We start from the raw sequence: 21,706 nt of genomic DNA, 5'->3' as shown, positions 1-21,706 counted from the left end.
ATGAGCACACAATTTTATAAATGTTGGAAAATTATTTTGATTGTCTTATAATCACTGAAAAATAATTTTCTACTTTTTAGAGCAACTTCGTTTTAAAAGAAAGCCATTGTTTAAACATTTTTTTAAATTTATTTATTTTTTACTTTTTAGTCTCCCGCCCGCACTTGTTCATTCAAATGCCATCAATTCATTAACATTGTTTTATAATTTTTTCTCATTCTATCTAACTCTATTAGCGCTGCGTAAAAAATCAACTCTCGCCCGCTTCACTTTTTCACTTTCGTTCGCTCGCTTTCTGATGGCATTTTTGACGCGCATTCTCCAACCGTCTTTTACACTGTGTTGCACTTTCTTTTTATTTTGTATTCTTTGGTTTCATTTTTTGTTCCCACGCGAATTTTTGCTATCCTCACATGAAGGAAAATGATTTTGATATAGTAACAAAATTAAATTACTTACGATAACAAATCGGTTTGTTGTCGTAACAAAATCAGTAACGATAGGTTATAGTAACAAAGCCATTTTACTATCGTAAAAAATCGTTTCGCTGCCACAACAAACCCTTAGTTACCGAAACATATGATTATGTAAACAGAGAAATTGTTTTCAGAATGTCCGCCACATTGGATTTAGAACAACATTAAATATTATATTGTCATCAAAACCAAAGCTGTGTGCAAAATTTCAGCTTGATTGAATAACGGGTAGTATGTCAAATTTCAATAACTAAATTTTACCTATACAGGATTTCGAACATAAGAAAACCGTTGAAAAAAATGAGAGTTTAAACAAGTCGACTCTATTTATTTGTTTATTTATTCTAAAATAATTAAACTAATGTTAACTATTCTTTTGTCATAAATTGCACTACAGTAGATAATTAGTATTAAAAAAATCAATGAAACACATCAGTATAATTCCACAGTATTCACATCTGTACTTGAATCATAGAAAAAAAAATTAAAAATTTAGCGATTTACCATTAAATTTGTTATCTGTGAAAAGTTGTTGTTTCGTTTGGGCATTAAAACATTTTCAATGCCTTTTACATCACATGTTTCTACTGTAGTCCTGTGATGCAACTGGAGTACCAATCTTCAATAAAAACTAATTTTTTCTGTTGTTTTTTATTAAAGGTTTTGTATTGACAATTGAACTTATTCAATCACACGGAATGTTTACAGAAATACGTCGGTTACAAAAATGGATTTTTTATATATTTTACACTCATGATATTTCAAATGTATAAATTAAATATGCAAGTAATTTATATTTTTTCAATTCGAAAACATTTTCAAATATTGCTATCAATAGCTGGATAACTTTTACGGCTTTTATTTACCTAATAGGATGTAAATAGTGAAACTATAATGAAAACCAATGTTGCTAAAATGTTTTGTTTTAACTAACCAAAACTCTTACATAATCCTTATATGTCATTACTGAAAATCATACTGCATCGAATTGACTCATATTTCTTGAAAAAAATTTCAGTAAATGAATTGGAAATCTCCAATTAACTAAACAGTCAAAGCTCTACTGCAATGATATATAGATATAAAAGATATATATATATATATATATATTACTGCTCTTGAAAAATAAATAAGTTAATTAATTTTTCACATGAAGACTAATATGAAATGTTGAATTAGGCGGATATATTTTTCTTGGAATAAGGAATATTTCCTTTGAGATAGTATTTTATTTCCTTGGACTACTTATATTATTTTAAGCTCTCGATAAATAAGACATATCAATTATACGTAATAATGCAAAGACAAATATTTTGAAAAAAAATATTCTGTATAATTACTCTTCAAAGTAGTAAGCCCTACTAATACCATATTAAAATTCATCAATTAACGTTACCAAATCTTGTATAAAAAAATATACAGTATTTAGTATATAATTATAGTACAGTACGTACTCGAGGCTTTACAAGGGTCTGATCCAAGCAAAAACGTTCTGCTTGATTATCAAAACCTTTGGAAATAAAAAACTACATTTTATTCAGTCAAAATTAATATTGCTTGCCGCACATAATACTTGAAAAAAAAAGATGTATACTGATAGAATTAAAATTAGTAAGACCGAACAATCAAGTAACACCCTTTACTGAAATTAACATCTCAATTACTTCTATTAATCGGTTGTGTCATAAGAATGTATATATATATATATATATATGTAATTACAGCATATCGTTAAATTCGTAAGAAGGATACAAATAAAAATGTCATCGGAAAGTTTAGTCACGTTTTAACTTTACAAATGAATTCATACATATTACGTATTTTTTTCATGAATGTTACAAATTAAAACGTTAAAAAGCAATGAAAGATGCCAAGCGGTATTTCTTGTTACTAAATTATTTTCGTAATGGACAATCCAATTTCATAGAATGTGTTAAATTACTAAAATAATTTAATTTGGGATGCGAGAAAAACTACGCGTTACGCGATTCGTAATATTAGTATATCACACTAATATTCGTAGCATTAAAAGCTTAAGGTAATAGAGGATATATTTTAAAATTAATGGAGGACTGTACTAACAATATTATGCGTAAGTTGTACTATCTACTAAATAAATTGATAAACACTAAATACGGGAGAACTGATTTACTAAAACGGTAAAAAAATAAACTACATCTCAAATGCTTTTTTCTTTGTGTATTTTCTATAGGATTCCAGATGAGGTATACCCACAGAATCAATACGAGGTCTATTCAGAAAATAACTGAACTTTATTTTTTCAATCTTTATTTTTAATTTTACAGATTATTGATCCATTCTCCCTTCAGAGTACTCCCCTCCCCTATTCACACACTTTTCTCAGCTGTGTTTCCATTTCGCGAAGCAGTCCTGTATATTTTCATTTGAAATGTCCTTTAAAGTCCGTGACGAATTTGCTTTAATGTCATCAATAGTCTCAAAACGGCCTCCTTTCATCATCGATTTTAATTTTGGAAACAAGAAAAACTCGCAAGGAACCAGGTCTGACGAATAGGGATACTTAGGAAGGACATTCTGATTTTTGACACAAAACTGACGAATTGACAAAGTCGAATGGGAGGGCGCATCATCATGGTGAAGGAACCACGAGTTGTCTCGCTACAATTCCGGTCTGATTTTGCGGATTTTCCACGTAACCGTCGTGAAACGCCTTGATAGTACGCACGGTTCACTGTTTCTCCACGAGGAAAAAATTAAAAATGCACGATTTCATGAAAATCGAAAAGATCAGAGAGCATCACTTTGACATTGGATCGACACTGATGTGCTTTCTTGGGGCGTGGAGATTCTTTGCCGATCCATTATGATGATTGAATTTTTGTCTCCATGTCGAAGCCGTAAACCCATCTTTTGTCTCCCGATTTGATCCTTGGCATGAATGTTTCATCGTCATCGGCTTGTTTAGGAAGTTGCCGACAAACGACCACTTGATATTCTTTCTGCTGTTCGGTCATCAATCGAGGAACAAACTTTGTAGCGACTCGATGCATGTTCAATGTGTCAGTCAGAATGTCATGGCATGATCCAATCGAGATGCTAACCTCTTCTGCAAGTTCTCTGACAGTCGATCGGCGATTTCCACGCACCAGATTGTTGATTTTCTGAATACGGGTGTCATCAGTTGAAGTCGAAGGCTTTCCTGGTCGAGGGTCAACTTCGATCGACCGACGATCACTTTTAAATCGTGAAAACCATTTGTAACATACGTACGAATCTCCGTAAGCTTGTTTCAAAAGTTGAAACGTTTCTGTGAAAGATTTCCCCAGTTTTTACTCAAAAGTTTACGTTGTATCGTTGCTCCCGAAAATCGCGCATTACAAAAATCGCTACTATCACTTAAACACGATGCATTCAAGTAACAATAACACGAAAACTAGACGAGATATCAACAATCCAAGAACATGTGGTTACAGAGGAGGTAATGCGAAACACAATACTGCCAACCGCACTTCACTAAATATCTCCGTTGGCCCGTAATTAAAATTTTCGGTAATTTTTCTGGACAGACCTCGTATGTAATCTGAGTAATAACAAACAAACTTACGGGAATTGGTAATCAGTAATCACTCCTTCTGATATTAAATTCATTATAGACCGTATATTTATGAAATATAATAATTATTTATTATATTTATGAAATATAAATTTATATTTATGAAATATTTATATTTATTAATTGTAGTTTTTAAATCTAAAAACTACACACTAAGGAGAAATTAGGTGGCCCAGCTTTAGCGGATATGCAATTCAACTCTAGGATTACTGTGCGGATTTGGAAGTCGAGAGTTACAGCGTTCAAATTCTAGTAAAGCCAGTTATTTTTACATGGATTTGAATACTAGATCGTGGATACCGGTGTTCTTTGGTGGTTGGGTTTCAATTAACCACACATCTCAGGAATGGTCGAACTGAGAATGTACAAGACTACACTTAATTTACACTCATACATATCATCCTCATTCATCCTCTGAAGAATTATCTAAACGGTAGTTACCGAAGGCTAAACAGGAAAAAGAAAGAAAGGATTACTGTGCGGCTACCGTACAGGAAACAGAGTATACGGGTCGATTTATAATTCTCTACCACCGAATCAAGCCAGTATCCTTGGCATGCACTTAGCAGGGTGAGATCTATATCCACAGAACCAAATACCCAACCTCACAATCGAGTGGTATGAAAATCCATCCAAATGAACTATACTGTTCAGCTAGATCATCAATGGAGCTAATTGTGGACATCGTAAAGATGAGAGAAAAATTTATTTCGTTTCAGGGAATAATTTTGGAAAATAAATTTTTTGCTAAAATATTTGACGGAGACTGGGAATTAAAAACCATGTTAAAGAAACCGTAATCGTTGCAAATTATTAATGGAATAAATACTTTTTTCTAGAATGAAAATTTAAAAAAAAATTAAAGAAATGAGAAATTTTTGGTTTAAAAAAATCTAATTGTTACAGAAGAAAGAATATTAGTGCAAACGGAGTAAAGATTAGTGACAACAAACAAAACAATGCAATCACGGCGTTATCATGAGAGAAACATTTGGTTTTAAACAAAAGTGGATTTTATTCGCATTTTCTGTGTTGTTTAATACTGTTAAAATATTACATTATAATAATTAAATTCTTTAATGCCAGTACCGATGAATTGTAAATAATGAATTTTAATAATTATAAGTTTTTTGATAATTTTATCGAGAGAAAAATTTACCTCAATAAGATTAAACTACAACATGCTTCTAAATGTATTCTTAGAGTTGTAAATTTTAGCGCAAGAAGAAATAAAACTTGTTATTGCAAAGAGTAGACGACAAAAATCAATTAATTAACTGAAGAGGAACTAACAAAACAAAAAGGAGAAAAGAAAAAGCGGTAGGTGAGAGGTTGAAAAGAGAAAAGAAAGAACGCGAAGATAAGGAAGACAAAAAGACGACGTTGTTTTTAAATTAAGATAATAATAACTCGTAATTTTTAACTGCATCTCACATGTCTTCATTAATTATCCTTGACAGTGTACAGCCAAAACGAATAATAAATGTAACAAACACATTTAATTCTTCGTACGCATCTAATTATAAATAATTACGACTGTTAAGAAAAATCGCACGACTTAAAACGTAAAACACTGAAATAAAATACTATCGTAACAGAAAGTGCAGCGATTCACGTCACATATTAATTCGTATTCATTATATTGTTATATCTGAACAAATATTCTGTGGAAACATTAAAATATTTTAAATAAATATAACACATTTAAGAAAAAATCATTACGAATTTTTAAAAAAAATTTTAATTTTTAAAACATTATTTTTAAGGGAAGAAACATCAGAATAATAATAACAATAATGTATTTTATAAAAGTACGTTTAACGTGCGATTAAATATAAGGATACGACTAAAAAAATAAAAATAGTCCATGAAAGCTGAATAAAAATAGAAAGGGAATAAGAGTTAAATATATCAACAATAAAAATTGCGTAACAAAATTCATTTATAGATTCGTAAATTATTTAATACATATTACGTATAAACTGCAGTAACTGCGCGTTTTATCTGTAGTAAAATATCATCTATTAAATATTGAAATCCGCTAAGGTATTATACATGACATTTTTGTATTAGATACGTTTTTCACTGAATTAAAGTAATCATTAAGTTCTACGCATAGAAAATTATAAAAAAATATATATATTTTTAGAAGTGTTATACGAAATGTACCATATAATAAGAAAATAAAAATATATATATATATTTATTTTATTTTTTATTTTTTACCAATTGTCACTTGTATTTCAAATGTAATTTTAAACTAATAATTAAGACAACTTATTTTTATAATTCTATTGAAGCCTTAAACTTTTTTAAATTAAATTTTAAACAAAATACAAAAGATTATATCATATAAACACAATCCACTTTGATGAATAAAAAACATTACGAGTGTGTCAAATTAAAGAATAATGACTTTAATGAATATTAGATAGGACAGACAGGACGTAAATGCAGTCATATATTTGAATAAATTATAACCAATAAATAATCTATGCAAGTCATTAAATAGGAACAGAACACACTCACAAACTACACATTACCGCTCATACAAATCTTAAATATATAAATGTGTTTTCTCACCAATACGAAATATTCAATTACAACATAGATTAATGATACTATCTGATAGCATACTAAAAAGAGACACTCACTCGACTCAAACTGGGAGCCATTTGCACGCAACACCTTTCATGTACCGATGAATATGAAAATTATCTCCGAAAACGTCTTTTGGATGTGTATTACACGAATTAAAAAAGTGATTCGTTCAATTGTTTTCCGGTCGTTTATAACACGTACATCTAAATGTGTTTTATATTCAATTATTCTTTGCAAGAAATTAATTTGTTCATTAATATAATAATAAAACAGACAGTTATTGGGTCTTGAGTAATATGGTAAATGGTATTCCTTAAATGATGATTCCACTACTAAAAAGTCTCAGAAAGTATAATTCGGAAAAATTGGAGAATATGACGTAAAAAAAAATGTTAACCTTGAAATTCACGTTTAATTTAGGTTTCTATGCATACAATTGAAATTTATTACTGTCTAATGACCAAAAACATTCATTCCATAAAAAAAGCTGATATCAACAAATGGAGAAAAAACTGAACCGGCAAATTAAAAAAATAATATAACGCGTGATTTAATGTACATATATGTTTAAATATGGATACAGGTTGGCTGAATTGCTTAGAGCGCTGGTCTGAGAATGCGCACTTGTTACTGAATGCTCCGCATATTCCTTCAGATAATCTACAGTACCTTCGTGTAACATTAAAAGTAGACTATAAAACATTAGTAACACATTATTGTACACATACGGTACTAAGGAACATAATACAATAAAAATTTAATATATTTTATTCGTGTGGTCAATAAAACAATACTGCAGACTTGGGTGAATTCCTATTCTTCTTCTTGTGTTTGTCAACTTAGAACCACAAGAAATATATTAATTATTTTTTCTCTTTTGACTTCCTTTCTTCATGTTTTCGCTTTCTCTTTTCACTCCATCTGTACTCATATTTCTTTTTCGTTTTTTCCTGGAAAACCTTGTTTTATAAAATAATATTTCTATTTAAGAATATTTCTTCCGTGATATTTAGTTCTCTCGTATCCTTTAAAGCTTCATTAAACCGGGTGTTTTTAGTTTTTTTTATTGTAGACGAAATTAAAAAATCTTTTAATCGGTTTTTCTTCCGTTCTGAAAAGATATCCAAAAAACATCAATCTTCTTTTCCTTATAACATGTGAAAGTCTCATTAAATTTATAAAGCTCTTCATTTTTTTCTAATCCTCATCAATTTTAACCGGCTCTAATATTTTTGTTTAATATTTTCCTTTCTTTCTTCTCTAGCTCTTAAATTTCGCCTATCTTATTCATATATTTAAATATTCCGAGGGGTAAAAACATTCAAGTCTAATAATTGTATTGTAATGCCTAATTTTTTTTTCTGGAAATAGATTTTTTATTGTATAAATGCTTTGTTAAGTGATACGCAAGATTCATTTTACTAACTAACTTTATTCGATTCTTTATCTAAAGCGTTGGGTTTAATTATTTCACCTGGGTGTTCTAATTTATTCACTTTATTAATTTTTCCATATTCGGTTTATAAAGTATTTGGCGAATTTTTAACATCTGTCATAAATTCAGGTTTTTTGAAAATAAATGTTAAAACCGGTTTTTTTCAGTTAACCTTTTTAAAAGATTAATTTGAATTTCTACAGTTTTATCATCCCCAAGACAAAATTGTCATATCATCTGCAAAGGCCAAACGATTGATTCTGAAATTCTTACCCTTACTTCCTTTTCTTTCTTTTTCCTGTTTAGCCTCCGGTAACTACCGTTTAGATAATTCTTCAGAGGATGAATGAGGATGATATGTATGAGTGTAAATTAAGTGTAGTCTTGTACATTCTCAGTTCGACCATTCCTGAGATGTGTGGTTAATTGAAACCCAACCACCAAAGAACACCGGTATCAACGATCTAGTATTCAAATCCGTGTAAAAATAACTGGCTTTACTAGGACTTGAACGCTGTAACTCTCGACTTCCAAATCAGCTGATTTGGGAAGACGCGTTAACCACTAGACCAACCCGGTGGGTTTACCCTTACTTCCTAGTTTCACATTTTCTAACGTTAACATTTCCATCAGTTTGTTCCCAAATTACTTTTTCTAAAATATATTAAACAATAAGGACGATAGACCATCACCTTGCCTCATTCCTGTTTTGATTTCAAAAGGTTCAAGGGCTTAGTCCTTAAAATTTTATTTTTTAAAAAGTATTTGTGAGGTTTCTTTCACTAAATTCATCGTCTTATCGTCTAATCCAAATTCTTCTAATATGTTGAACAAAGATTTTCTTTCTATTGAATCATAGGCTTTTTTAAAATCCATAAAAGCGATTACAATATTTTTACCTCTTTTGCAGTAATGTCGAATAGCGTGCTTTTAAACAAAAAATTTGCTCCGAACAAGACCGTCCTTTTCTGAAACCTCCCTGGAATTCTCAAATTTTGGGTTCTAATTGTCCTTCCATAATATTTAAAAGTATTTTGAGAAAATTTTATAAGTTACAGGTAAACAATGAAATGCTTCTATAGTTATTTACATCTTTTTTATCACATTTTTTAAGGAGAGGGTGTATGAGAGCAGTTTTCCAATCACCGGGGATTTTTCCTCTTTCCGATTTGAACAAATAATTTTTCTAAGCTTTCGATGGTTGCTTCATCTGCATATTTCCAAATTTCAGCAACAATTGAGTATTCACTAGATGCTTTATTATCTTTTAAGGCATTAATTATCTCTTTTAATTTTTTTTTCAATCTGCTGAATTTGAATCGGAGAATTTTTTTACGGGCTCAATGTTAGCAAATTTTTCTTTTGGTTCTTCACAGTTCAGTAGATTTGTAAAATGACTGGCCAAAATTTCACAATTTTCACTGTTGTTCACCGCTATGGATCCATTTGTTCTTTTTAAACATTAGCTTGGTAGCTGATAATTCTTTAGCTTATTTTTAAAAGCTTTATAAAGATTTATTGAATCGTTCTTTATAAAATTTACTTCATTTTTTTTATTCTTAAACGTATTGCAATCTACTTCCGTTTTTTTTTTGTGGAATACCACTTTTTCTCAGCAGTTAATTTTCTGTATATCGGTTCATCACATTCTTCGTTCCACCTATATTTAGTATTTCTATGTTTACTAATTCTTTTTAGGTATGTTACTTCTTTAGCAATTTTCGGAATATTTTCTTTGAAAGCCTCAAAATTTACTAAATTATACTGGATAGTCTATTTTGAAACATCTCTTTGGCTTTTAATTTTTCTGTTTCAATTTTAAGAATTAAAAAAAAATTATATACTTTCTTTGTATTTTGAGGAAGAAGTTTCACTTTCATTTTGGCTAAATAATAATTAGTTTCTATGTTACAAGTTTTTTTAACCTTTATGTTTAAGAAATTTCTTTCACATTTGCTCCTGGAATTGCTATATGGTCTATTTGATATTAGAGTTGATTAGGAAACTTTCACGTCTTTTGTTTTCTGAGACGTTTTTTAAACTAAGTAGATGTTAGTTTTAAATTGAATGCTTTACATTAATTAGGCTTTCACCATTTTTATTCGTTCTGTAACGAGAGGGATAATCTCCATTTTTTTATAAGCCTTTTCCTTACCTATTTGGGTATTAAAATCCCCCAATAAGATTTTTACATTTCGGACGGGATTTTTAAATTTCCTCTTTTAATTGCTCCCAAAAATTTTACACCTTTTATGGGTCCTTTTTTACTATCACTGTTAAGTGGAGCATGGCAGTTAATTAAGGTATAATATTTATTTGCACGTTCTAAAGTTAAACATGACAACCTTTCAGATAGTGAGTAAATCAATTACCGAGTTCAAAATACTCTTATTTACGACAAAAGCTGTTCCCAAAATTTTTCACAACTCTATTACCAACTTTTCCTTTAAAAATTCTATAGTTAACCGATTCGAAGAAATCTACATCTGTAAATCTAGTTTCTTGTAATGCTAAAATTTTTATATTCTCTTGATTTAAGGTACCTGTAAACTGTTTTAATTTTCCGACTTTCAAAATTGTGTTTATGTTTACGGTTCCAAAGTAATTTACTTTATTTGTTCTGATTTAAGAAGGGCTTCTAACAGACTCCGACTTCTTTCTGCCGCATGTTGGCTTGGGCTTTCCAGAATCCTTTGGCTCAATTGCGCCACTTGTGGAGGAGGATTCCTTTACAGAGTTACCCCCTGGAGTAGTCCTATTCAAAGAAGTTTCCATCGTGCTTAAGATATTAAATTAAATTGTGAAAAAAATTTTTTTTTTCAGAAATAAAACTGAGATTGTTTGCCTTAGAGTATGAAATACAGCCGCCCCTAACGTAGGAGACAGACGCTGACCAACCGTCGCCTGATCCGGAAACACGCGACGCGACTGGGTTTTAGGTTCTGTTTTGCTCCGTGGGTGGTATTTATTTCCTACCTGCCCTGCATATCTGCAGAGGTATGGAAACCTGCCCTTATTCGTCTCCTGCGGACGATTCTGGTAGGTGTCAGAACCTCCCTCCCAGGCAATAATATATTTTAATGTAGAAATGCTTTTAAATTAGTTTTTGATGATTTATCCATACTGATTTCCATTTTGTAATGCTCTATTTGCATTGTATTAGATAAATAAAAGTCGTTAAAGATTATTCAGTGAGATAACATCATTAGAAAATGTTTACAAGCTGCAAAAATATTAATTACTCACATATACAATTTATACATTTGAAATAACACGACGTAAAACGTATTAAAAAATCTTCTTTTTTTTTTTTAACAATATAACAGGTTAACGTAGTTTTATTTCAACAAACATTCCATGTGTTTGTATAAGTTGTAATGTTTCAATACAAGATTTTTGATAAGAAAAAAAACAGAAAGAATTAGTTTCTCTTTAAGATTGGAACTCTATTTACATTTCTTCATTACTGTATTTGTTTAGTTTGTCTAACAGACCGGTGCTCAGCGTTAAGTAACCCAGGTATTGTTTAACAGTTAGCGCATACTTCTACTAACTATCTTCGTATTTGTTCTATATTTTACCTCACATAAGCCTATTGAAAGGGTCAATTACCGATATGTAACCGGAAATTTCGAGAAAAATTTATTTACCGAGCTGAACTTCACGGTTATTTTTTACTTATTCGATCTGTGATACTAAATGAAGATCGACACTTTTACAACGAACTATGAGTTATGTCGCCAAGAAAAACATATGAAACGATAACACATTTGCTTTAAATTGCACTCAGCGCTTACATGCGATGTATATTATACAATTTATTACGATTATTTAACATAAACATACACACTCCCACGCGCACACACACAGAGATAGATAGATAGATGGAGAGAGAGAGAGAGAGAGAGAGAGAGAGAAAGGATATTTGAAAATCATACAACAGATAATTTTTATAGTTCTGGATACAAAAGATTACATACTTTAAACTTTTTTTTATTCAGAAGTAATATCAGAATATTAATCGGATTTAAAAAAAATCGTCCAGCAATTTCAAATTTGATCATTTTCGCAAAGAATTTTGGTTGAATTTAAAGAAAATTTAAGCGTATAAATAACATAAGAGAACACCCTTTAATTACGGTTGTATTTATAAAAATTACAGTCGTATTTTTTATAATTACACGCTGAAATACCTAATCAACCTTCATAGTTGTTAAAATAATTAATAAGGAAAACATACTAATAATAAAAATTACTGATTAATATTCCCTTGAATATTAAAATAAACAAAAGATAATTTCAATGCTGAAGATGATGACGTACGTAACAACTGCTCGTTTAAAGTAAATTTGAACAGTTTTGAAAAAAAAGGAAAAACCTCAATAATTACGATAAAAAAAGAAATAGAATGCGATCAAAACATTAATTCTATATGGTATAATAGTGGATAAAAATAATTTAAATGTAGTACTTACCGGTGACACCAGAAAGTAGAATTTTAATCGGAATATTAACAAGTTCCTTTGCCAATGATAGCAGTGCCAGAGATCCAGTGGGGTCCACGTACTGCAGTGCAGACAAATTCAGTACCAGGAATTTAATCTAAATAAAACAAATAATAAAAATGTAACGCATAATCACACGATATAAAAACTGTTGCTCTATTTTTAATTAAAGGGAATTACACATTAGTTAAAAATAATGAAGTTCTTGCGTAACTACACTGATTCTATCTTCTTATTTATGAAATACGTAATTTAACTTTCCCTCTTTAATAAAAAAAAAACCAAAAATAACGATTTTAAATTATAAATAATTTTTTCAAACCGGTACATAATCATAAGTTACGTATATTAAAATAATGCGTACGTATTATTTTTAAACTTTTAACAAGAATATTAAAAAAAAATATATATTTAAAAAAACTAATGCACTAAGTAATACTGGAAAAAATTAATTTAAATTTAAACTAAGTATTGGGAATATGTTTAAACGGGTTCGTAATTTATTAAAAGCGACAACAGAAACAAAATAAGGCCCTTTCTTGCAGGGTGAATTATTATGCTCGTACTATATATATTGTCTGGTATGATACAGGATTATTTTTCTAAGAATAAATTACGTTTTATGTAGCAAAAATAGCGCACATACGTGTATATAAACGGATAAAAAGTTCAAATTTTTTAATTTACTAAATATCAGTCTAAACAACTGATATATATGAGGATCAATTATCCGAGAACCTATTTCTGTAATTTGAAAACTCGTTCTGACTAATTGAGGGAACTCCAAGATGTACTACGAGTATTATAATTCAGAGAGGAATGTATCTGTAATAAATATGTGATAATAAATAAAAGCCTAACGTCTTTTATCACGGAATTTCAAAGCAAAACAGAATGGTTTCGACATTTCTTTGTATTATTCATATGCTGTAAACATGTGAAGAAATTATTGGATTTATATTGAGACAAATAATTCGGTTTGTTTCCCAATCTCTCCCTCATAATTTTGTACAAATGCTGTAAAAATGCTTGTAATTATTATTTTAGTAAAACATTATTATAGAAAAACATAACTTTTTATTTCATTTTCGTTATATTTTGTATATGCGGTCTTTCGTAGACATTAATCGATCGGCTATCTTTACCGTTCTTCATAGTTTTAGTTTTAAAAAAAACGGCACATATTTGAAAAAATCTTTAAAATAATAAAGAAACTATTAGAACGAAGTCAAGTAAGTATATTATATAGAATTTTATATGTCGTTATACAAGATAGCTTATTCAAACCAATCGGCAGTCAATTTCAGTAGGATATCTCTAAAGTTCTGCCCTTCCTATTTTTATTCAAGTTAAATTCTGTAAAAAAATGAAATAAAACAGTATGCAATGAAAAAAATAGCAATTTTCTTAATTATTTTCTATCATTTAAGCAATAATTGTCATGTATGTTTTAATCTGTAAAATCTAAATATTATTTAACTTGTAGATATTGTTTACAGAGTGTTGATCAACTTCCTTACATTAGTTTTTGAAGCATCCACTAGTGCTACAATTACAATAATTACTATAATGAAATATTCTAAATATTTAACAGATTTTCAGTGATATCCTGCATACAAAATAAAGCTGTATTCAATATATATTTTGGTTTGAAAAAGATTAATTAAATTATTGGTTGATGCCCTTTGATCTCAAAAAAATAAAAAATTAAAGAATATATAAAATATTCATGAATAAAATAATAATTTAATAAATATTCATAAAATTTACGTAAAAAGTAATATAGTCCGTTTTTGCTTTGATCTTGATAAATAAAAAAATTGATTAGCTCTTTCTTAAGGTTATTAAATGAATATGATAACAAATTACTTCAGGCGAATAATTTGAAATAATAAAACATCCAAAAACCTTCAATTATTAGAGGATTTAAAAAAATTTGGATAATATCATTTACATTGTTAATTCTAATGAAAATATTTTTAAGCTTAAGTACACGTCTGAATAGTAGTTTCATAGAGTCCTTCCAATAAATACCACCTTTTCGTAGATTTACAAAAAACTTAAACAGAATCAATCATCCTCCTTGGATCCAAGCTATTATACCAAATTTCATCATTACAGGTTAAAATGTCACAGAAATATAAAGCAAAATAAAATATTTACAAAGTTACAAAAAGGATGTAGGTAGTTTCAAAAAGAATTAATGTATTTACACAAGTAATTCTAAGGAATATTAAAGTTTGAAATTATCAGTAAAACCTATTGGATATCTACTTGACAAATAATTAATTATTTATTGAATAATAATAAATGTTAATTGAAATTTAATTATTTTTTAAGATAAATTTTAAACTTAATTGCAACTTGTTGAGTAAGGGATCTTATTTTCATCCTCCTTGGATCCAAGCTATTATACCAAATTTCATCATTACAGGTTAAACTGTCACAGAAATATAAAGCAAAATAAAATATTTACAAAGTTACAAAAAGGATTGTACCTGAATTTTGATAATATATATTTATTTGAACTGTTTTTTCACAATGATTCGATTACAAAAATATTCAGATCACAGTTACTTTAACTTCACAAGACAGAAATTTACAGTAAAGTTATTTTTTTGACTGTGAATGTTTTATGAGATTTGCAGCCAGTTTTCATAATGTTCGAAATCTCATTTGCTGTTTATTTTCATTTCATCTAGTGTACATTGATTGTCCTGAAAAACTACACTTTTTATATACTACCAAAGAAAAAAATCTAATTGAATAAGATCTGAAAATCTTGGTGGTGACAAGTCTTTTGAGATCAAGATGACCAAAACATTCTGGCAACATGGCGGCTGCTATTTCATTGACAGTTTGAACAGATAGCACAATCTACCTGTCTGCTGGTGTGGTCTACTTTGTCATCTACTGGTGGCGAAACCAGGATTATTGTTTATCTTTTTTTAACTAAACTGTGATAAACCCCACCATTTATAGTTTTATAAAAAGAAAATAATAAAATACCAACTACATGGCACACCGACACACTAATTTTATGTAAATGCAATAACTTTTTGGGAAAAGTAAGAGAATTTTCACCACTCCATATTTGGCTATTATGAATGCTCACTTGCTTAAACCAAGTTTTGTCACTGAAGTAAAAATTATCCAGGAGCTTAACCCTCTTTTTAACAATAAAATATACAATTAACAACAATAATCATCCAGTTGCAACTATTGTGTGTATGTGTGTGTGTGTGTGTGTGTGTGTGTGCACATGCACATGTGTAAAGAGGAATTATGTCACTAGTTTTATTTTTAAATCAATTAACAATATTCACCTTATAAAGCAGAACACATTGCAGAAGCATTTGTAAAGAAAAAAAGAAAACCCCTTAAATATAAGATATAAGTATACTAATCTAATATTTTATTAATAATTTATCTTTATTCAGCTGCTATGATGCAGTTAAATAGATTATTTATTTATGCATCAATAAATACTCAATCTTGTTACAAAGGATTCTGGACCCAAGAACCACACAAGCTCCCAATACATAGAAACATATACATAGTTCCCCAATCAATCATCAATATCACATTTGATTTGTAAAAATTGTCATAATGTGAGAGTATAATGGATCAATAGGATCTAGATCAATACTGTTAATAGCAGAAGTTCTAGAAGACATAAAAGAGCATTTAATTCACTCACCTAGAAAGAATTCTAGTGTAAGTCTCTGAAAGTTATCCTTCTTGAATGGAATGTACAACAAGTTCTGCTTTCAGGTTTTGTTATAATTATGTGCTTTGATGTATATAAATTGGAAGAATTAGACTACCAAAACTGTTTATCCTATTGTCCTTGGTTCACGTATTATGTGATAAAAATGAGAATCAGGAGCTGGACCATGTAAGGAAAATGAATAAGAAAGTTGGTTTCAGCAGGATGGTTGTACCTCTCATACTGCTGATGAAATGATAGCCATGTTGCAAGAAATGTTTTTGCCGTCACTTGGTCTCAAACACTTTCAGTCACCACTTTCTCCAGATTTTATACCATCAGATTTTTTCCTTTGGGAGTATCTAAAAAGTGGTTGTAGACATCATGAAATAGTAATGAACCTGTAGGTTTAGGTTAGAGAAATCACTTTTAACACCTACTGTGAAACTAAAGGTATCTGAATATTATTTTTGTAATTTGTATCTTAAGTTGTGAGAAATTAGTTCAAATGTACATGTTATTAAAATTTGGGTTACATTCTTTTAGAAACAGTCTGTGTAAGACCAATTAAAGCCATTCAAAATAAAATTATACCGTTCCTTAGAAAATTAAATTTATTTCAACAAAACCTCCTTATAACTATTATTTTGCACTCTTTTAAAAAATAAAATTTGTTAATTGAATTTAGGAAGTTTATGGTAATGGTACAGAATCCCTCTTTGTAGAAAAAGGTACTAGGTATCGATTTATTATCTCTTACATAGGTTGAAATACAGTGATATTCTAATAATATTTTTTCTTTAAAAAGGAATTCTACTTCAGAAGAACCAGTAAAAAATTCAGTAGTATTATACAGTTTTACCCATTCTCCTAGGCACCTCTAAACTCTTGCTTCCTTAACATAAAAAAATGAAGCAACACCATATTCAAATTATTTTTTTTCTAAAAAATGCTCTATTTAAAGGATAAACAAGAAAAAAAATGATGTTAAAGAATGTTGAGACCCCTTTTTGCCCTCTAGCAACCTATCATTCTTAATTAACTAAAAATTACTAAATTTAAATATTCCAAAATAAAATCATTCTTTTCTACCTTCAAGGACAAGAAAAACTTTGAAATTCATATAGTACATAGGTTCAGAACCCTTTATCTCTAGCTTCCTTTAATTAAAAATATTAAATTATGGCATATAATATATACCACCTTGTGGTATCAAATATTTAAGCCCCATTGCCCACCTAAGTAGCCAATGATCCTTAGTTCATCATTAAAAAAAAATTTAATTCTGTGACATTTAAAACTTAATTTTAAAATAAATAAGAGTTCAACTCTTAAAAAAAAACAAAAAAAAAACACTGTTTTTCAAAAAGAGAAGTACAAAATTTGAAGAGGTTCAGGCTCTCCTTTGAGCTGTTCAACTATTAAAATCTGTTAGCCTTGCAATTAGCATAAGTTAGTATTTAAGAAAATTAATAATTATTGAAATCTATGCACATAAAATAAACATTTTCATACATAATCTTCAAGATGCTTTTTTTCATGTCTTAGTGTAAGAAATTCTGATTTAAAAAAGCTCATTTGTACACCAGTTTTTATAATTTCTTTCAGTTTTTTCTCATTATTTAACAGCAACAGTACTGAGTCTAATGAAAATTTCTCGGTACGTTAATTTTACACACCTAAAAATACACAATCATTTAACATAAAATATTATTTATGGAACAGTACTCCCCATTTAACATTTAACAAATTTATTTAAATTAATCAGGATAAAATTAAAACAGCAAAAACAAATTGTCAAAAATTAGCAAAAACGTTTGGTAGAAATGTTTTATGAAGCTTAAAATGTCCATCATAGATAATAGAAAAAAAATGTATTTGTATCTATTTGGTCTTATCAGTTTTTTTTTGTTGGGAATTTTTAAAAGAAATTATCTATTTTAGTGAGTAGATTTTGATAGTACCTGACTACCACCTAGATAGAACCAGTACTGCTGACAAAGATTTTTTAGGTAATTTATTGATTTTATTACATCGTTGAAAAGGATGGTCTCTGCAATTGTAAAAGATGGTGAATTGTTAACATTATTTTAGTAAATTTTTAACATTATTAAAAGTTGATATTATTACTAAAAATAAGGTAAAAACATTAAATGATTTTTAAACAAATTTTGACAAAAAAATATTAAGTATTGTATTAATAAAAAACTTTAAACTGTGAACATAAAATTTTACTGTATAAGTATATCCCATCATCACCAAGATGTGCTCTGAGCATTTGGAAGTGTAACCAGTGGAATACTTTTCAATCAAACCTTAATGAACCCTACATTAAAAAATTTCATTTATTAAAAGACAAAACAAAACAAAACAAAAATCTCCACTTGATTGAGTTCTCTGATTTTCAATCTGTAGCAAAATGGTTACTACATTTACCGCAGGTGGTATACCTACTAAATATGGTATTGTTCTTCTTAAGTAAAGATAATGCACAGTTGCATCAAGTTCAGTTTTTCCTTATACAATATATACATGGTTGCTGTACATCTGTACAGATACATCTTACTTGTGTAATATTAAGGAAGGACATTCTTTTCCAGTCTAAATAAGTGCAATTACATACTATATTGTTATTTAGATAACTATCTTAATTAACATTATTTCATAGAAATATTCAGTTAATATGCATCAGATGGCTAAGGTATAAAGTTTATCATCTGACAATGAGAGTGAAAACCATAGATGTTTCAAGAACCGTTGTTACATCAGGTTTTCTTTTTATGTTTTAGGTCATTAAAAAAAATAATAAATGCATGTAAAATGAAATTACTGATTAATTAAAAATATATGTTTTGCATAATATCTATGCTAATTCTTTTTTAAATACCATCTTAAAAATATTTTTAACCTGTAATAAAAAAAGTAACACTATTCATGAAGGAACTGCACAATAGTTCCAAAAAAACCTTCTGGAAACATAATTTCCCTTATTTAGAAGTCCATATTTTTCATATTTTTTTTAAGCTCTAAAAAAAATATAAAAACAGATCAGTGAATTGTCAGCGAGAAATTAATAATTTATTTTTGTAATAAATACCTGAGACATTTCAGGCAATTCTACAATAGAAACTGTTATTTCTTTCATTTTTTCTGTTATTTTATCCCCTTTAATGTTGTGGTGATAGTCATTCAATATCTGATGAATTGCACTTTTAAAGTAATTTCTATTAGCAAAATTCAATCCACCTGCATAATGGATTACACAAACACCCGGTACCTCTTCAGTCTGCAATACAACATAACGATATCTGTTAGCATTATATATAGAAATACATCATACAAATAAAAGCACAATATTCATGCAGTCTTCTTTGAAACAACATCAAAGAAAATGAAAACAATTGTTGTTTTTAAGTGTCATTTCAAACAAAATGTTCAAATGTACAAAAAGATGTTAAATTATATTAATGCCATTAAAGAGAATCTAATTTCATTTATTATAAACCATGAAATACTGAGAAATATTTTTCTGTAGCTGATAAAGGAAACCATATGGTATTAATAGTATTAAGAGACTATACATTTTTCTGTTCTCATTAATAGTAATTAAACCTTCCATAGCAAGTAATGACCCCTTGTCACTGCAGAAGTCGAAGTAGAAGCACTGATTGTTGTACTCTATTTACACTGTTAACCAGGTAGTAAAGTCAGAGAATATGCAGTTATTACAATAACCAATTCTTTAACTATTTCATATGTAATACTTATTTAATATTCATCGATCTCAATGAGTGAAATTTTGTGATGGTAGAATGTAAGTTTTGAAATGTACAAAGTCCAAAAAAACAAAAATGAAGACATATGACAAAAAGAAAGTACAAATTTTAATTATTATTTTTTTTCATGCAATTTAGATAAAATAAAACAATAAATTTCAAAATGTTAACTTTAGTGGGACATGGAGACTGATTACCACCCCCTAAATTTGAAGAATAATATTCGTACTTAAGCTAGAAAAAAAAAATTATTAATGATGTATTTATACAAGTAATTCTAAGGACTATTAAAGTTTGAAGTTAACAGTAAAATCTATTGGATATCTACTTGACAAATAATTAAGACAAATAATTAATAATAATTTATTGGATAAAAAATGTTAATTAAGATTTAATTATTTTTTATGATAAATTTTAAACTTAATTGCAACTTGTTGAGCAAGGGATCTTATTTTCATGATTAAAAAAAAAAAAGAGTAATAAATGGAATAATAAATTATATAAATAGTAGAACTTACTTTACTATATCTTGCTGAATCCACATATATTTCAGTGTTAGGTAGTCTAGCAAGGCGACAAGTATATGGTTTCATTCCTTGAATGAAAATCATTAAAATAGATACAAATAATCCAACCAAAAGACCAATATCAATTTCAATTAATATTACAGCTAGATATGTTGACAACCATATAATTCCATCAAGACGTGACATTTTCCATATTCTAAACACATCTTTTACTTGAAATAATATTCCTTTTAGAGCCACAACAATTAAACTTGCTAAAATACACTGAAAAGAAAAAACTAGGTAAGATAATTTATTTTCCTTTTTCTAAAAAAGAAAAAAAAACACTGTTCAGTAAGCAATACAATTGCTAATTATCAGAAAAAAATGTAATAAAAAGCATCTAAAGATTGGCTTTATCATTTGGTGAAAAACTCCTCAGCTCTACCATTAACATATCATGACCAATAAAGTATTGCTTGTTTTCCATAACTATTCCTTTCCATCCCACTGAACACCAATGAAAAACACCACTGAAATGGAATCTGAAGAAAATGTGGTAAATCTTTTTAAGATTTTTAACTTTTAACTACTAGTTTAGAATTTAGAGAGGAGTAAAATCTCAGGTTATACACCATAGACAGTTCAGCTATTTCTGCATTCCTGATTAACAGAGATCTTGGACAGCCAACAGATACTTTCATCATCCACTGAAGAAGTGGGTACTCCATCAATGGTCAGGTGGAGCTGAAGATGAAATGATGAGAGGCGGTCCCTAATGAGACCTAATTCAGGGAAGAACATTTCAAGAAAATGAGAACAGGGAGGACAGGGAAATAAAATAATTTACCATTAGAGAAATGTCTTAGGAGATTATATATATATATATATATATATATATATATATATATATATATATACATAATGAAAAGAATGTAAAATAATTTTTAAAACATTTAGTACTGTAATAATTTGTACAACAATAATGTAACAATATGATATTATTCAAATTAATGAGGGAACAGTTGATCAAAGACGTAACTAATCATTACTTTATGGTACATATTTCAACTATCATCCCTACTGTTGATTCTCATTAAAAT

General features: G+C 28.7%; 1 protein-coding gene across 7 annotated transcripts in view; it reads right to left on the bottom strand.

Moving 5' to 3' along the window:
* Positions 1 to 21,706, bottom strand: part of Prestin (solute carrier family 26 member prestin) — a 168,945-nt gene that overhangs the window by 4,632 nt on the left and 142,607 nt on the right. For all 7 annotated transcript variants that reach the window (XM_075362923.1, XM_075362918.1, XM_075362917.1 and 4 more), the window contains 3 exons: positions 20,616 to 20,888; positions 19,419 to 19,607; positions 12,583 to 12,709 (listed from right to left, as the gene is read on the bottom strand). In XM_075362923.1, the coding sequence (XP_075219038.1) occupies positions 12,583 to 12,709; positions 19,419 to 19,607; positions 20,616 to 20,888 (589 nt within the window). The remainder of the gene's footprint in view (positions 1 to 12,582; positions 12,710 to 19,418; positions 19,608 to 20,615; positions 20,889 to 21,706) is intronic.

This window comes from Lycorma delicatula, chromosome 4, assembly GCF_047948215.1.
Source record: "Lycorma delicatula isolate Av1 chromosome 4, ASM4794821v1, whole genome shotgun sequence".
Taxonomy (NCBI): domain Eukaryota; kingdom Metazoa; phylum Arthropoda; class Insecta; order Hemiptera; family Fulgoridae; genus Lycorma; species Lycorma delicatula.
This window is presented reverse-complemented; position numbering and strand designations above follow the sequence as displayed.